This window comes from Panthera onca, chromosome D4 (genome assembly GCF_046562875.1).
Source record: "Panthera onca isolate mPanOnc1 chromosome D4, mPanOnc1 haplotype 2, whole genome shotgun sequence".
NCBI lineage: Eukaryota > Metazoa > Chordata > Mammalia > Carnivora > Felidae > Panthera > Panthera onca.
Genome location: NC_138351.1, coordinates 77,661,428 through 77,679,071, shown reverse-complemented (window position 1 = coordinate 77,679,071; position 17,644 = coordinate 77,661,428). Strand labels below are relative to the sequence as shown.

At 48.2% G+C, this 17,644-nt stretch overlaps 1 protein-coding gene across 4 annotated transcripts in view; it reads left to right on the top strand.

Annotated features, from left to right (window-relative positions):
* Window positions 1-14,723: 14,723 nt before the first annotated feature.
* ASTN2 (astrotactin 2) overlaps window positions 14,724-17,644 on the top strand; it is an 876,482-nt gene continuing 873,561 nt past the window's right edge. For all 4 annotated transcript variants that reach the window (XM_078436555.2, XM_078436553.2, XM_078436554.2 and 1 more), the window contains exon 1: window positions 14,724-15,348. In XM_078436555.2, coding sequence (XP_078292681.2) covers window positions 14,910-15,348 — 439 coding nt within the window. In that variant the 5' untranslated portion in view covers window positions 14,724-14,909. The remainder of the gene's footprint in view (window positions 15,349-17,644) is intronic.

Here is a 17,644-nt window from a genome sequence, read left to right as displayed (position 1 = left end):
AGTCCTGGCTGCCAGACTCACAGTGATCTTCCGCCTGTGACCACTTAGCAGCCACAAAAAGAGGAGTTTCAGCTTGATTCCAGAGCCCCCTTCTTTATAACTTACATTTTATTGACATGTTAAGCATCTTACACGTCAGACATCTGCACGTGGCCACCCCAGTGAGACTCAAATCACAGTTACAAAGAATATTAGAATACAGGCACTATCAAACCAGGGGTCTGCCTGGATCCAGGTAAAAATAGAATAGGAGAATTAAAAAAAGGAAAAGAAAAGAAAAGAATAACAGCTTACAGGCACATTAGTGTTCCACCCAATTTTTATTCCTTCGAAAGATAACATGGAGATGAATATTCATGGTGAGAAATGTGAGGCTTCGGCCTTGAAAGCGTAATTATTGTTGTTATTTCGAATTTCATTAGCACTTTATATGGGTAGAGCCCGTGCTGGTGAGGCAGTTTGTTCCTTTCCTCCCCTGCCTTCTCCTCCATGGCCCCATCCCTCCCTAAACTCCCTGCCCTCTTCCAAGAGCTAAATCAGAGACTGTCCTTTTTAGAGAAATGAGAAATCAGGAGTGGAGAGGGGGCACCGGCTTTGACGCAGAAATCACCACCTGTGGCAATGGAAGCAACGATTCTGGAAAGCTTGCTGTGAGGCTGTCGGGCCATCCTTGTGCTGATGGTGGAGCTGTCTGCTTCCCGGGCAGGAGGTCCACGTGGTGTCCAGGCACTTCCCCACCTCCTAGATACGCCAAAGGGGAAGCATGGGTATCTGCTGTCCCTCGGCTGGCTCCCTCCGCCTAACGTAATTGGGGGACTTCAACTGGAAGGAACTGAGACTTTTCTGCTTGATCAAGAAGGTACGAAAGGGAACCACTCTTTATTCAAGTGCTGTGTTCCTGGGTAGAAGTAGGCAGGATCATTCCCTACCCTGGTTTACCTGTTTTTGCATAACAAAGTACCCCCAAAGTTCAGTGGCTTAAAACAATGATTTATCATTATAGCCTAGGAATCAGAGGGCTGATGGGAGGTCAGCCACCTAGGCGAGACTCATCACCGGGTCTGCGAGTCAGCTAAGATTTAGCTCTCAGCTGAGTTTGGTTGCAAAAACGTAGCTACGACATCTGCTCCATGGGCTTGCCATCCTGCCTCTGAGGCCCGTAGGCTAGCCCAGGCATGTGCTTCCCCTATGACTGCCGAAGCAAGGGATGGAAAGCAGAAATACACAAGGCTCAAAACTGGTCTGTCCTCACTTCTGCCTCAGTCAGTTGGTCAAAACAAGTCACAGAGCCAGGCTTTGATTCAAGGGGAGGGGAAATAGGCCTGTTTAGTAAGAGCAAAGTAACTGTAAAGATGCCTGGCAAAGGTTGCACAAACTGGGGGAGGTAAAAAAAAAAAATAAAAAATAAAAAATGGCCCATGATATAATTCACACTGCATTGCACTTTTCAGATGACTCAGTGGGGATCTTGTGTAGGCTACCATACGGTGAAGTCAGACGTAAGCATTTTGGACTTCACAGAGCCTTCCCTTCCTTTTACCTCTCTCCTACAGTTTGGCCCCAAAGGCCACCTTTAAACTTGCATCCTTGCTTTTGAATCAGTAGTTTCTTTCAGTAGGAACATTCCAGGAAAGTACCCTCATGTAGTGACTTTTTTTGTTAGCGTACCTAATAATTATTACGATAAAGCAAATGATGATGATGATGATGTTAGCTTTGATTTATTGTATGTCTACTCTTGATTTTTGAGGGGGAATATGGAGGAGTGGTTGTGACCGGAGCTCTGGAATAAGGCTGCCTGAGTTCGAATCCTGATCCCACCGCATACTTGCAGTGTGACTCTGGAAAAGGAATTTTACCTCTCTGTGCTCTAGTTTCCTCATAGGTCAAATGGCAATACTAACCGTTCCTAGCTCTTACAGTTATTGAAAGAGCGAATTGAAATGAGCCCTTCACAGCATGTAGCATACTTCATGGTATATTGTGTGTACTCAATAAATGTTGCTATTATTTTTTGTGGGGTTTTTTTTTTTGCCATATATTAAATCGTGAACTACATGCTGCCTATGTATTATCACATTTAGATCGCACAATGATTAGAAAATAGATCTCTGTGGATAGTTGTCTACCTGACCTAAAAGTTTATTTTTTTTATGCCCACTATACCCATTAGGTATCATGTCAACGTGTCATTGATTGAAGGTAGTAAAATCTCTCAACTTATTCTTTCAAGCTGAGAGGTGCTAGTTTTGGAAATAGTCATGCATTTCCTTTTGGAGTGTCATCCTTCAAGCCCTGCAAAAGTTGCCTTTTCTCTCTCAGTCCATCTGTCCTAGCCACCTGCTCTTTCAAAACATAGAGGCCAACACAAAACCTTAGGTGATATTAACGCACAAGCTGGATGAATTTTCCCTCTCAGTGGCTGGTACCCAAAGCAAGGGGAACTTGCCTTCAGCTTTGGCTCTGGTCAAGACCTCACAATTTAGGAATTCCAGATCTGCTCTGCATTCCTGGAGCCCCTTCCATTGTGACATGGAAGTCATCAGCCACAAGCTGCCGTAGCCACACCTCTGGAGTGAGCAGGTGGGCTAGGCAGGAAAGTGTGACAGAAATGCTTCATGATCAGAAATGCTCTCGGAAAAGGGCATTGAGGTTAGACTGTCATGAATCCAGGTTTTTGATTTACAGATGGTAACAGCATTTAGGCTCAGCATACCGACAGCCTCTCCACGATAGTGGAAAGGGACAGAGGTGTCATTCAGCAATCAAAAAATGACCGATACCTATCCCTATAAATTTCAGTTTTACCCCTTGGGTCAGCTTCTACTACTCATTTTCTTCAAATGGATGCGAATTCCTTCCATCTGTCTGGGGATTTGCTCTTAACCTGAGATAATGGGAATCAGCAGTGAGCGAGAGATCTTCTGCTCTTTTCTATCCATTATCACTTCTCTGATTATTTTGGTGCCCTCGCATGTGATTCAAGGATAATCAGAGTTTGCACGTTGACTGCATTATGAATCCCTGGTTCTCAAGCTTTCCCAAGCCACCAAGGGGCATCCAGAAGTCAAGTCTGGTTTGTTTAGCACTGAATACTGTTTTTCTAACACAATGCCTGATGCAAAATTAGTATTTGGTAAATTCTTGTTGAACTAATGAATACATTAGTCTCCTTAATTCTTAAATCTCTCACTACAGCTCTTTATTCACTTATCCGTTCATTTGTTCAGCAAATACATATTCGGATTGTGCCTTGGAATTTTCCATGAGTAAAAAAAGGATGATTCAGACTGTCTCTATCTAGCTTCAAGATATTCAGAGTGTAGGATAGGAGCTAAGACTTTGTATCAGTCAGTTATTACCACAATAATGCTGTGTAATAGAACCACTCTAAAACTCAATGGCTTAAAAGGGCAATCATAGATTCTGACTCAAACATCTGAAGGTTGCCTTGGGGAGTCTGCTGATGTAGGCTGGTTTGGCCAGGCTTGTCTCCAAACTGTGGCCTAGGTCCAGCTCTGATCCCATATCTGCCACCCTACTTGGACCAGTGGGCTAGATAGGGCATTTTCCTCTCATGCCATAGGCAGAAGTGCAAAGAGGCAGTCCCACTGTAATACTGTAATACCCTTGGTACACGCTGTGACTGCCTATATCTCACTAACCAGCATGGCCAAGTTCAATACTAATGGATTGTAGCCTTAAATACAAATAGTATATGTGATTACAAAAAAAAAAAGAGAGTTATAAATAAGCTATACAAAGAATAAGGACACGTAAAGGAAAAAATATTATGTATAAAGAATGTGAGGAGAATCAGAAATTGCCCTGATGGACGGATGCCATATGTGTGTGCAGAGTGCTAGTTAGGGAAAAATAATCTAGACAGAGATAACAGGAAATCTGGAGTGTGCACAAGGAATAGTGAGGACAGCTGTTTTGATGAGGGCATAGGTTATAGGAAGAAAAACTAGTGAGAGAGATCAGAAGAATTGTCTTGGAGCTTAAATATCATGCTAATGGATTACATAAGACCCAGGGCAACAGAAATTAATTAGAGAGTAAGGTGAGAAAGCTAACCACAAGAAAAAGGAGTACAGAGAGCGTTGCAAGGTAGGCTTTAAACAATCTATTAGCTCCTAAGGATCTCCATAGATGTCAGGGAGAATGAACTACCAGTAGACCAAGGTGATGAATACTAGACATTACACTTCTTTCAAGTATTATTTTTTCTCAGTGAATCTTAGTAGGCATCTCAAACCTCAGGCTTAATGCCACAAGTGCAGTATTTCTCCCCTGTAAAGCGTCCTCCTGCTTTTCCATCCTGTCCCCTTGGAAATGATGCCACCATGGGGATGGTGGTGAATGGGGGAGTCCTTTAGAGTAGGGAGTCACAAAAGTCCTCTCTCCAGGGATGACATCGCCACGGAGACCCAAACAACAAGAAAGAAAAAGTGAGCACCCCCTCTCTGCCAGCCATGCAAGCTGGATGCAGGATTCAACCTCCCTTGCCTCAGTTTCCTGATTGAGGGGATGATAGTACCCCTCCTTCCTAGGGTTCATATCAAGATTAAAGACATTATTACTTGCAAAGTGCTTAGAACAGTACCTGGCACATCAGTAACTCCAGTCTAGAGGTGAAGACAGATGAGCAGATACTGTTAATGTTTATTTCTGTTAGTGTTTATTTATTTTTGAGAGGGGGAAGACACAGAATCAGAAGCAGGCCCCAGGCTCTGAGCTGTCAGCACAGAGCCCAACACGGGGCTCGAACTCACGGACCGTGAGATCGTGACCTGAGCTGAAGTCGGACGCTTAACCGACTGAGCCACCCAGGCACCCGGATGGGCAGATACTTTTAAAGCATCGTGATCTGTGCTGTGTTCCAGGTAGTTACAAGGTGGTAAGGGCAAAGAAAGGAGAATGACTAACACTGCCTGGGGCATCAGGAAAGTCTTTCTTTCCTGGAGGAAATGTTAAAGCAGAAAGGAGATAAATTACTATTTGTCGGATACTAATTCTCAATGCTAGGTGATTTCTCTTACTATTTAGAGAATTTACTTTTATAAACAACTCTGTGAGCTAGGTATGATTACACCCATTTTACAGATGAACCAGGTCACTGATTAGCTACCTTATCATGACATTATGGCAGAGTTAATATTCTAAACTAGGATACCTTGTACTAAACCCACTGCAATCTCTATTTTGCCAGTGTTGCTTTTGGTCAAGTAGGTTCTAGGATGCTATAATAGCTAACATTTATTATTAATATAGGCTTGACACAGTGCTTCATGCTTTTAATCTATTAGCCCCTTTAATCCTCGTCCAACTCTCTGAGGTAGGTATTTTTGTTTTTCTCAGATAAAGAAACTGAAGTTCAGAGACTTTAAGTAATTTCCCCAAGGTCGCACAGTAAGTATCAGAGTCGGTGTCTGAACTCCGACACTCTGATACCAGAGTGTAGGAGCTTATCCTCTGTCTGTGCTGACTCTTGCTCTGAGGTGAAAAGGGGCCTGGAGTTGGAGTTGTAGGACTTGATTCAGGACTCAGTTCTTCCAACTTGTCTCCGAACCTTGCGTAAATCATGTCTTTGAATTGTATTTTTGCCACTTGTAAATGAAGCTAAAAATTCCTGTACTGCTGGCTCACAATGTCATAGAAGTCAAATGTTATGTTGATGAACATACACACGTTCAGTAAAATGGAAGTTGTTAATTATTATTGTTGTTTGTATTTTAATCTCAGGCAGAGAATGGCGGAGGTAGCCAACAGCGACAGCCATTCCTTGAAGGAGAAGAAATGGTAGATGCCTTCAGATACCTGGAAAATTTTCGTGAAACTTGCCCCATATAGCTTCCCCCAAATTTTGGAATTTGAATCAGTAAGTGGTAGATTCAACAAGAAAAATACAAATCAGGACATTCTGTGGGTCAGGGCCAACCAAAACTAGAACTCGTTTTCAATAGAGATAACAGGTTCCCCAGGATCAGTGTCTTCATGCTACAGCACCCCATGGTGTGGGGACATTGTAATGCGAAAGCCTGCCCTGCTAGAGAGGTTTACACCTGGATGCCCTGAGAGAGTCCCTACTCCACTCTTGCTCTCCTCCCCTGCGCTATACAAATCCACTTTCCCCCCACCGCCAAAGTAGCATTTTCAAAATGTGTATCTGACTATGCCATCCTCGTACGTAAAATTGCCCATGGCTTTCCATTTAAATTAGAATTAAATCCACACTCCTTACCATGGCCTACATACAGCTGAATAATTTAAGCCATACTAACTTTCCGAGACTCGTTTCATCCTTTTCTACTCTTCCCTCTCAGCTCTCTAGCCACATAGCTTGAAACGTTTGGCTCCTTGAATTTACCAAGTTCTTCCTCAAGGACTTTTTTGCTTGCCGCTCCCTGTGCCTGGAAACCTCCTGACCCCCTTTGCTGGTCCAATTCCCATGCGTCTGTCCCTGTTTCGAAAGAAGTGCCACATTTTTAGAGCTGTATCGCCTAGTCCTCAAATATAAATTAATAACTCTTTCATTATTCCACTTCACAGAACCATATTCTTTTCCATATCCCAGAACATTTAAACACTTTCAGTCATATAGTCTCTCTCTTTTTTATTGTGGTAAGAACAGTTAGCATGAGATCTACCCTCCTAATAAATTTTTATGTATACCATACAGTATTGTTAACTATAGGCACAGCAGATGTTGTACAGAACACCTCTAGAACTTAATTATCTGTCATAGATGAAACTTTATACCAGTTGAATAGCAATTCCCCATTTCCTCCTCCCATATATTCATTATTTATTTATTTTTGTCTGTCTCTTGACTAGACTGTAAGCCCCATGAGCACAGGGACCATTTTAGTCTTGCTAATTGTTGTGTCCCCATTCCTGGTGCATAGTATTTCATGAAGGAGAGATGATAGGAAGAAGGGAAGGAGGAAGGGCTCTCTGAGTCTAATTTTTTTTAAATGATTACTTATTTTTAAAAGAGAGAGAAAGAGCACAAGCAGGGGAAGGGCAGTGAGAGAAGGAAACACAGAATCCAAACAGGCTCCAGACTCTGAGCTGTCAGCACAGAGCCCGCCGCAGGGGTCAAACCCACAAACTGAAAGATCATGACCTGAGCCGAAGTTGGATGCTCAACCGACTGAACCACCCAGGCACCTCAGGGCTCTCTGAATTTAAATATTGTTTTTCCTTGTCCATCTGTAGACCAGAGCCTCAGTAAACAAACAAACAAACAAATAAACAAATTATAGATCTGTGATATATAGTGCCCAGAGCTGGGAAGAGTGACTTCCAACAGATTTTGCTGGAAGCCTCTCTAGCATGACATGGAGTACAGCTGGACCTTCAGGAGACTCAGGGAGCCTGCAGAGTCCCAGTCTTGCTGAGTCTGCAGATTATCATACAATAGTCATCAAATATAGCTTGGTAAGTAGGTCAGGAGTGGGGGACGTCCTCTGCCTCTCTGAGATACATCTGGGCTAGGTCTTGGGAGTTCTGTTTGTGGGAGCTCCTAAGGACAGCGAGAGAAGCAGTGAAAGGGGGCCGTGGAGTCAGGAGTCAGACCAGTGAGACCTCTACTGTCATGAAATGTGCATGAAACCTGGCAGTCTTGGGGTTTCACCCCAGATCATCAACCAAACTAGCTCTTGCCCCTGGGTGTGATAGAGACATTGTATCATTCCCATGTTAGAGATGAAGATGTTGGAAGAGATAAATAACTTGCCCAAGGCATCCAAGCTAGCAAGCAGAGAGCTGGGTTTGGAACCCTAGTTTGTCCTCCGAAGATTGTTAAACAATATCACTTAAAAATCAAAAACAACCATGCTTCAACAAATGTAAACATATAGACTGTGAGACTCTATCTGCCCTCTTTCTCCTATGCTCAAGGTCACACAGGTATTAAATGGCAGAGGCAGAGCTGAAATTCAAAACCAATGTTGTCTTATGCAAGAGATTGTGCTTTTAATATTCATTCATTCATTCATTCATTCAACAAAACATCAGTGATGGCCTAACACATACTAGGTAGCAGGGACCAGATTGGCAGGATTTCTGCCTTCATGGTAACTATAATGTAGCAGGGAAGACAAATATTAAATAACACTCCTGCAAAGTGGTTGTTATCATCCCTGTTACAAAAGTATGGGAACTCTTAGCCTTTACACTATGCTGTGTTGTTGGAGGAGGTCATCCTGAGGACATGCCCAGCAGTTGACCATGAGGAGCTGATCTGGGGCAATCAGAGACTCCTCACCTCCTCCCCAGCCCATGAAATATACATTCTGCCCACTATTCCCTTAGCCAAAATTCTCTCAAGGATGCAACCTTCAGAGAACAATGGCTTGTTGAGATCATGTGATGGTATATGTGACTGAATGCAGTTAGGGCCTCCATGGAAACTTTTAAGATTCTGGCAGGCGGGTGAGGAAATTCACTTATTTTGTGGCATCACGAGGCAAGCCTCAAATTTGAGTTCCCTTGCTTATTAACACTGCCAGCTACCAATCTGGATCTTTCTTCAGTCTCTCCTCACCCTCTGCATACGGGGGCCAATTTTGAATTTCTACCCAAAGAAGTTGGAAAGACTTTATTACGTATCAGTTGCCCAGCCTATATGAGGCCATACATTTTCCATGTATTCTCAATTCTACCCATGTGAAGCGGGGGGTTAAAACCCCCACTTCACAGGCGGTTGTGAGAATTACATGAAAAAAAATGTATCGTATGCCTTCCTCAGACTAGGCACTCAGATGATGTTGTAGAAACAGTCACTCTATACTGACATCACCTTCACCAATTCAAATGTAATCGTAAAAATAATGTGCTGCAGAAAAGGGAAATGACCTAGGATTCTATAGCAGAGAATAAAGCTTATTCTTTTCATTAGTAATAGACATTCTAATGCACCAGGTTAGAAGTTCAGCTTGAATAAATATAGATTATATACTGCAAAGTGTTTGTTGCTGTGGTTGTTTTTGTTTTGTTTTGTTTTGTTTTCCAAGTAGGCTCCCAGAGAGAAAAGATTCCAGACAAGAATTGCCAACAAGACCCGGAAAGAGGATTCTGATAATACACCAATAGTAAGATTTGTAACAAACGAGACCCAAAGCAATATCACCCATTAATGTGTGTTAATGATGAAAGATGACACACATAACAAAGGAGGAAGGGAACACGAATAGGTTAAATGATTAAGTAGGCAATAAGACACAGAGACTGGGCATAAGCAAATGAATGATGGGGGTGAATTAAGATGAGGGGATGTGAAAAAGAAAATGCAAGAGGAAGGAGGAAAGAGACGGAGACTCTCAGTGAGGATTGGGAGGTTTTCGACTGAATGGTGCAAGAAGGGTAGGAAATGACTGCAGTAAATCACAGAACAAGAAGGGGTTGATTTAGAGGACTGAGGACAGAGGAAGCGGGAGGTAGTGAAAGGTATGAGCTGGAGAAAAAAGATAATAAATTTGAGAATTGTTAAGGGAAAGAGTCAGAGAAGTACTGGGTTGAAGCAGAAATCAGTCAAACAAATGTAAGCAGAAATGAAGAAAGACAACGGTGATTAAAATATTCTTTCATTTTTCACGAAAGAGAAGTTAGAGACAATGGTAAAAGTTTGCTCTAAATGAGATATAGTGGAAATGTTCTGAAAAGGGAAATGAGAAATGGAAGGTCGGAAGCAAAGAGACAGAGAAGTAACAGAAGGACCAAATAAATAAGACATGTGTAGTGGAAACAAGCTACTGTTACTGGAGGACCTACTATGTGCCCAAGAGCACTGGGGGCTTCCATTTATACCTGCTGGCTCATTCAACCTTCCCATGACCCCAACATTAAGGCTCACAGAGGTAAATCATTAGAAATTAGCCAGAGAGTAAGTGGTCTACAAAAGAATTTGAACTTACATCAAAGAGAGGTATCTGCGTTGAAGAAGCAGCAGTGATAGGCATATTTACAATGATCTATTTTGGATACAACAACAATAGAAGGGAAAGATACAAGATTGACCTTAACCTTGTAAGTGACCCTATACCAACTGATGGAGCTGGGCTCTGTTCAAGGGGCTGGAGGAGCTGCAACCAAGAGTTTCTGGGGGAGGTGGTGAGAGGATAGGAAAGGAAACAACATGCCAGGTGATGAGTGGAGTCAACGTGCTGCAGTGAGAAGGCAGGACTAAAGGGACAGTGTGAGTTACAGAGACGGCCATGATTGAAGCGAGAGAAAACAAATGGTGGAGATTTGTGGGTTCCAAGAGGATGGATGGGACATGGAGCTTAGATAGAGCAGAGATGAAGCGGGAGATAGCAAACTCCTCCTGAGCTGGAGTTTGTGTCCTAGAGATCATCTCAAGGCTTAAGGAAGAAAGACGTAAAAAAAAAAAAAAAAAAAAAAAAATTCTTGAATCATGGTAAGCTGGGAGAGAAGGAAGGAAGGAAAGGAGGGAGGGAGGGAAGAGAATGTACTCATTGTAGAAAGCCAGAAGGATGGTTTGTTTTCTTAACTGCAGAGTTAAGGCTAGTGCCTACTACAATACCTGTGTGAGAGTAAAAAGTCAGTAAGTACATGATTATTCACTGACAAAGTACTTGTTTTACATCTCTATATTAGTGCTAGCTCAGGCTAGTTTAGACTAGGTGGTTAGTCATCTTAGGAAAAGTGTTTTATTAGCTGACACTTACAGGTTAGTGAAAGTAACAAGGTGAAGTCTGGAGGGAGATCTCTCCGGGCAGAGGGAAGAGCCTGTGTGAAAACACTGGGGCAGCAAGGAACTTGGAACCTTCTGGGAATAGAAAGGAGACACATAAGGCTAGAATAGAGTGGCGGTGGTGAGGATCTTGTTACATGGGGCTGAAGAGGAAAATAGTGAATGCGATGATGTCAAATGCTTAGATTCACTTAGAACATTACGGAGAACCTAATATAAGCTAGACATTTTTCATACATGTGATCTCATTTAATTCCCACGGTCCTGAAAAGTGGTACTGCTTTCCTTATTTCGCAAGTGAGAAAATGAAAGATCGAGTAGGGGCGCTTATTAACTGACTTGACCCAGGAGATAAATAGCAAAGATGATATCCAGACCAAAGCCTGTCTGCCACCCCAGTCCCTGCTTTTCCAACTATGCTAAGCTGCCTCGGTCAGGTGGTATGGATAGAAGGAAGGAAGGAAGGAAGGAAGGAAGGAAGGAAGGAAGGAAGGAAGAAAGAAAGAAAGGAAGAAAGAAAGAAAGAATAGAGTATGGGGTAGGAGGAGGAGAAAAGGAAAAATTGTGCTGTGGTAGGATGTCAGGGAGTGAGAAGTCAGACCTGAGTTTTACCACTTGATAACTACAGGATCAAAGTCAATTTCCTTAGCTACCCTGAGCCTCAAACTTGCCATCTATTAAATGGGGATAACAAGATTGACTCCAGATATCGCTGGGATGACATATCAAAGCAGCAGTTATAATTTATTGAGCACCTAGAATGTTAAGCACTTTGCATAATTATTTCCCAAGCCTCACCACCACCAGAAGGCAGGAATTGTCATCGTTCACTGATACACCACACAAAGTTGTGAAGTCGCAGTTTGTGTTCAGAAATACGAGTTCTTTTCCTGTGGTTATTCCAGATTCGACACTACCTACTAGATAAAGTTGGTCCTCTTCAAGACGAACAGCAAACTCCTTGCCCGCCTTTTCTGTCTTGTCTTCAATTACTCCCTCTCCCCCCTTCACCGAACTTCCCCCTTTTCCTTTTGTAAGCTCTGCCCTCTCTGCCCTCCATCTGTTTCCAATTTCTGTGTTCTCAGGCAGGTGTCTTAGTTGCAAGCAACAGATACCAATTCTGGATAATTTAAGCAGAAACAGAATTCAGTAAAGTGATATTGGATTACTTAGAATCTCCAGGAGGGCACGGGATCGGGGCGTAGAGTCCATGAAGTCAAGAGCACGGATCCAAATCACAGCACAGAACTGGCTGGTGGAGACACTATTCCTGAAGTTGCTGTCAGGCATAAATAGGGCAATTCACACTGTTGACATCAGTGACACCGTGCTCCAAGCCAGTGCTGTTAAAACCATTCCCTCTAGCAATCAAATCTGGATGTAACCAAACCAAGTAGTGCCACTTTGGTACCCAGGGGGATTCTGCCTGATTCCAGCTTCCTTTCCAGCCTCTGGGAGGGGTGAATCTGATTGGTGAGTTCTGAGTCACATGCCCAAGTCCTAGCTGCTGTGGAGGCTGAGAAGGTATCTGGAAATTTCAGCCTCTTCATGGGACGTGGGCTGTGCCTCAGAGAGCGAAGCACCCTCTGGCACAGGAGAGGGATTCGTTCAGATGCCAAACAGTTGCAAAAATGCCAAATGCCAGCTTTAACCCAGAATGTCTACCCCCCGCTTCGAGTCCTTCATGTTTCAACTCCAGTGCCTCCTCCTCTGGGAAGCTTTCTTTGATTTCTCCAAGCATAAGTTTCAAAACACCTCATAAAAAGACACATGTCCTTGTGCCTGCCTGGTATCTGAGATATTTCTGTGCTCATCTCATCCCCACACCTTGTGCCCCCATCATTATAAACTCTTCAAGGGCAGGAGCTGTGTTTATCCCTCTCTGCATCCCCATACAGTGCCTGGGAGGAGCCCTGGGTATTGGGTGGTGAATGAATGAATGGAAGCGTTGGTCGCATTCGACAGGCCTTTGTACCAGAGGTCCACGAAGGACTTGCACAGACTCTGCCTTACATAAGGGAGCCCTTTTTTCCTGGTGTGCACTTCTATAAATGGACTATGTCAGCATATTTGAAGAAAGGGGCATAGAGAATCAGAAAGCCCCATTGCAGAGGATAGTGGCGGATTGTAAGGGTACAAAGGAGAGACTGAGGGAGGCAGGACGACATATTTTGGAGGAGTAAATGAACTGGAGCAGGCATTAGAGAGGCAGGAGATGGTTTAGAATCAGAGGACTTGAAAGGCCAGATTCCACCTCCCCCCCCTTGGGTTCACAAGATTAGTAAACTGAGACAGGAGAAACCTATCTTACAAACCTCAGAGCTGAAACGGACCCAAACACACTCATGCAGATGTGCCTTTCGCATCTTCGATAGGTGGGTTTTTCCAAGGTCACTGAGGACAGTATGATTTAATAGAAGCAGCAAAGGCTTTGGAGCCTGCAGTTTAGATCTCAGCTTTTTTGCTCACTAGATGTGTGACCTTGGGAAGCCCCTTCACCTCCCTGACCTCCTGATCTCAGTTTCTTCATCTGAAAAATGGGAATCATAATACCCATCCCCATGGAGTATGCTTACGTATAAAAGCTAACATATATACTTGCCTAGCATTTGGAGTGCTTAACAAGCAGTATTACGTCCAAGGTCACAACATAGGTTTTGATTCCTCCTTCTTTTCAGTCTTCTGCCTTTATCCAAAGTCATAACAGAGTAAATAAAATGTGACGGTAGAGGGGAAAGGGCAATGCGTGCGAAGAGTTAAAGACAGAAAGGAGAGAAGAGGCAGAAGAGGGAAGAGCTAAGAGGAGACAAGTTGGCACACAGAGACTCCACGAAAAAGTGCAGATGGGTAAAGCAATAGAGAGATGGGAGATGTCTCACAAATTATAGGGAGGAAGCATTTATATGATTAAAGTCAAGAAGAGGAGGAATGACATGAGTAGAGATGAAAGAGAAAACAGAGAGGAGAGGTGAGGAGAAGTAAGGGGAGTGGGGAAGGGGAGCTGCCCAAGCACTAGATCCCCCAGGATGCCAGCGATGGCTCCCCCGAAGGATCTGAGGTCGTGTGGGTCACAGAGAACCAGCCCAAGGCCAAAGGGCACAGGGCCCTCAGACACAGGGCCTAGGTTCCCAGCTCAACTTGAATCTGGAAGGACTGGGGTGGGGAAAAGAAGTGGTGAACAGACCCCTCCTCTGGGAATGGGGGAGAGGACATAGGAGCCCATGGGAGCCAGAAGCAGACAGAGTAGCAGGTCTCTCTACCTCATACCCTTTTCAGGAATTTCACGCAGAGAACAGAAGCAGCCAAGTAGAGCTGCTCCAAGCTGGGAGTAGGGATCCAAAACACAAGCGCGAGAGTGGGCGGGCTTGCAGGGCGGGCGGCAGCTTAGGGGGCCAGAGCTTCCAGGCCGGAGTCAATTTGGGGGCTAGAGGGTGGGGTATGACACCCCTCCGTCTGTAAGCATTTAATGCAACCCCGGAGGCCTGGGAGGAGGAGAGAGGTGGGATCCTGGTGTCTGGAGACTGAATACGCGAGTTGCGGGAAAGAGGGTGAGGAGGGGGGCTCAATTATTTCAGGGACTAGAAGAGGGTCCAGGACTTGTTACTGGGCTCCTGGGGGGACAAAGTTAAGTCTTGGCCATCAAGAGGCGCCCCCTTACCCCCTAGAGGGCGGGGCTTGGAGCCAGGCTGGGCCGAGGCGCGCCCCCAGGTGCAGCCCGAGGGTCGAGCCAGGGGTGGGGGTGAAGCTGGGCGAGCTGGGCTGAGCCGGGAGGAATTAGAGGAGGCGCGAGGGGTCCTTAAGTGTCAAGAATCTGGAGAGGGGTGGTGTGGCTAAAGACCATCCTGAGGGTGGCATTGGGGGATCCTGGGAAAGGAGAGGGGGCGACTGGGATTTGCACGAGGCCGGGCGGGGCCTCCGGAACGCTCGGGGTCTGCTGGGGGGAGCCAGGAAGGGGGGGGATGGCGGGCGGCGGGGCCCGGGGAGGCGGCGCGGGGGGGCGGTCCAGGGCCGATCGGGAGGCGGAGCCGGGAGCTGGGGGCTGCTGGCGCGCGGCTCCCACGGCTCCTTAGCTCCGGCGTCCTGGTTAGCTCCGGCGTCCGCCGCCGCCGCCGCCGCTTCCTCCGCTTCCTCCTTCTTCGCCGCCGCCGCCGCCGCCGCCGCTCGCAGCACCGCAGCCCCTCCCGCCATGGCGGCCGCCGGCGCCCGGCGCAGCCCCGGCCCCGGCTCGGGGCTCCGGGGGCGGCTGAGGCTCGGCTTCCACCCGGCGCCGCCGCCGCCGCTGCTGCTGCTGTTCCTGTTCCTGCTGCCGCCGCGGCCGCTGCTGGCCGGCGCCACCGCCGCCGCCTCGCGGGAGCCCGACAGCCCGTGCCGGCTCAAGACCGTCACGGTGTCCACGCTGCCCGCCCTGCGGGAGAGCGACATCGGCTGGAGCGGCGCCCGCGCCGGGGCCGGGGCCGGGACCGGGACCGGGGCCGCCGCCGCCGCCGCCGCGTCCTCGGGCTCCGCGGGCTCCGCGGGCACCGCCGCCGAGTCGCGCCTCCTGCTCTTTGTGCGTAACGAGCTGCCGGGGCGCATCGCCGTGCAAGACGACCTGGACAACACCGAGCTGCCCTTCTTCACCCTGGGTAAGGCTGGGCGCCGGCACGCGCGGGATCCCGAGGAGCCCCGAGCCCCTAAGTGAAGCCGGACGGGTGGGGGCGCCCTGGGGATCCCCGCCCCGGGCTGCCCCGAGCGGGGTTGGGAGAGAGCGGCCGCGGGGCCCGGAGGACGTACAGGTGGTTGGAGAGCAGGACGGGCAGGAGGTCCCCGAGAGCGCGTGGCGGGAGCTCGGGGGCGTGCCGACACTCCCGCAGTGGGGACCTGTGTCCCCCGCTCTCTCAGCCCAGGCGTCGAGCTCTGCCGCGAGCCATCCCCGACGCCGGAGAACCCAGATGGCGGAGTGTGTTGGAGCTGGGGACCCGGGTCGTCCAGCCGCTCGCGGCTCCTCGGGGCACTGTCCCTGGCCGCTCGCGGTTACCGCCCCCTCACTCTCACCCCGGAGTTGGAGGCAAGGCTCTTCCAGATAGATTTTCTCGAGAATCGGAGCAGAGAAGCTCCATGTGGGATCACCCAGCCCGCGTAAACTCGGTCTCCGTGTGGGTTGTGTGACCTTGGCCAAGTCGCTTCCCCTCCCCGCGCCTCAGTTTTGGCCATCTGTGAAATGGGGCAGGGGAGGGTTGAGTGATTTCTGAGGTCGCCACTTCCAGGTTCTCTGATTCTCCCCCCACCGTCCTTGTCGCAGTCGGATTTCTATCCCCCTTCCAGGGGACAGCAGGTTGGTCCTCACGACGCACTCGCTGGACCAATAATAACAACTCAAAGGCCAGAAAACGGCAGGGAAGGGGAAAAGGGTGGGGGTGGGGTGGGGGCTCAAATGGAAAAGTTAATCCGAAAGTTCGCCAGCAGCTCGCTGCCTGCTGGTTCCCAGCGCCAATCCCGGAGGAGTCGGCCCTTCCGAGGAGCTGTGGGAAGCGCGGCTGATTTCCCACCCGGGTAATTGATAGCTTAATTATCTCGGAGAGCGTTTACAAAAACGTTCCCCCTTAGCTCTCCCGCGCTCGCGGATCGCTCGCTCTCCTCCCCTTTCGGGGGCGCGGGGCGCGATTGGCTGTCGGAGTCTGGCCAACGACAGCGCCTGGAAGGCGCCGGGGGCTCGCCGGGAGACTCCCGAGCCCTTCTTCCCCGGATCCGTGCCTTCTCGGGATCCGGCTCGGCCCTGGCGTCTCGCCGGTGAAGCGCTTTCGGGATCCCGGCTTGAACCTCCGAGGTTAACTCTTCGCTTGCCCGAGAAGCCCTAAAGACGAATCCGGAGACTAGAATGCTCTCTCCTGGGAGCCATAATATTTTAAAATATGTTTTTGTGACCCCCGCCCCCCTTCCCTTTCACGCTGGCCGCCTCTGGAGATTTGAGGGAGTGCCAGGCCCGCTCGCGGTCGGTGCTCCAGCCTCGGGCGTCTGGCCCCGGGGCTCTCCCCAGCTGGCTGTAACCTGAGCTTTGCTGAGCTTTCTGGGAGGCGCGGCGGGAGTGCGCCTTGCAGGTTCCCTGGGGACTTCCCGCGGCGGCGCGTCTAGCGTGCGACACACACACACACACACACACACACACACACACACTCACTCAAGCATACACACACGCACCGACACACACATGCACACACACCAATAGCTCTTCCCACGTGCACCTGTGGGCCTGTCCATTTCAAAGGAAGGGGTGAGGGTGGAGATAGGGGTTCTTCGGGCGAAAAGCTAACCCAGGGCTCAGGGCTGACTCGTGCCGCCTCCTCGCAGGGAAGGGTCCTTCTAGCGACCCGAAGGGTGTGCCTTCAGCATCACTTACTGTTTCACATTTCTTCCATCCTCGTGATCTCTCTACTCTAGGGTGTCCTGAGAGGTCATGAGTGGGAGGCTTCCTAAATGGCTGTTCAAGTAAGTGCGTAGAGGGGGACATTCTAGGGTATGGCATGACTTGGAAGCGAAGACCCCAGGGCATTCCAGTTCCCCAAGGATGTGGAGGACCCGGTCCAGCCAGCTATCGGAGTCCCCGAAGAATTCCTGAAGCTGGCAATCTCTGCCTTTTGAAACTTAGGCTTTCAAGAGGGAGTGGGTGCTTGGGAGCTGGGGCAAGCTGAGTGAAGAGCTGCGTGGGGAGCTGGAAGTCTTGAATCCCCCAGGACCCCAGCATCGGCTGGAGAGTCTCCAGGCGCCCTCCGCTTGGAGACTTCCGCCTTCTCTGACGCAAGGCAGCTGAGCCTGGCGGCTGGGGACTGCCTGGTGAGGAGTGGGGGGGTGCTGTCCTTCCCGGCAGCTCTGAGCCCTTAGGATGCATGTGGGGAATTGTGTCTTGCCTCCTTCTTCTCCCCCCAGCGCCCTGGACTGGCAGCT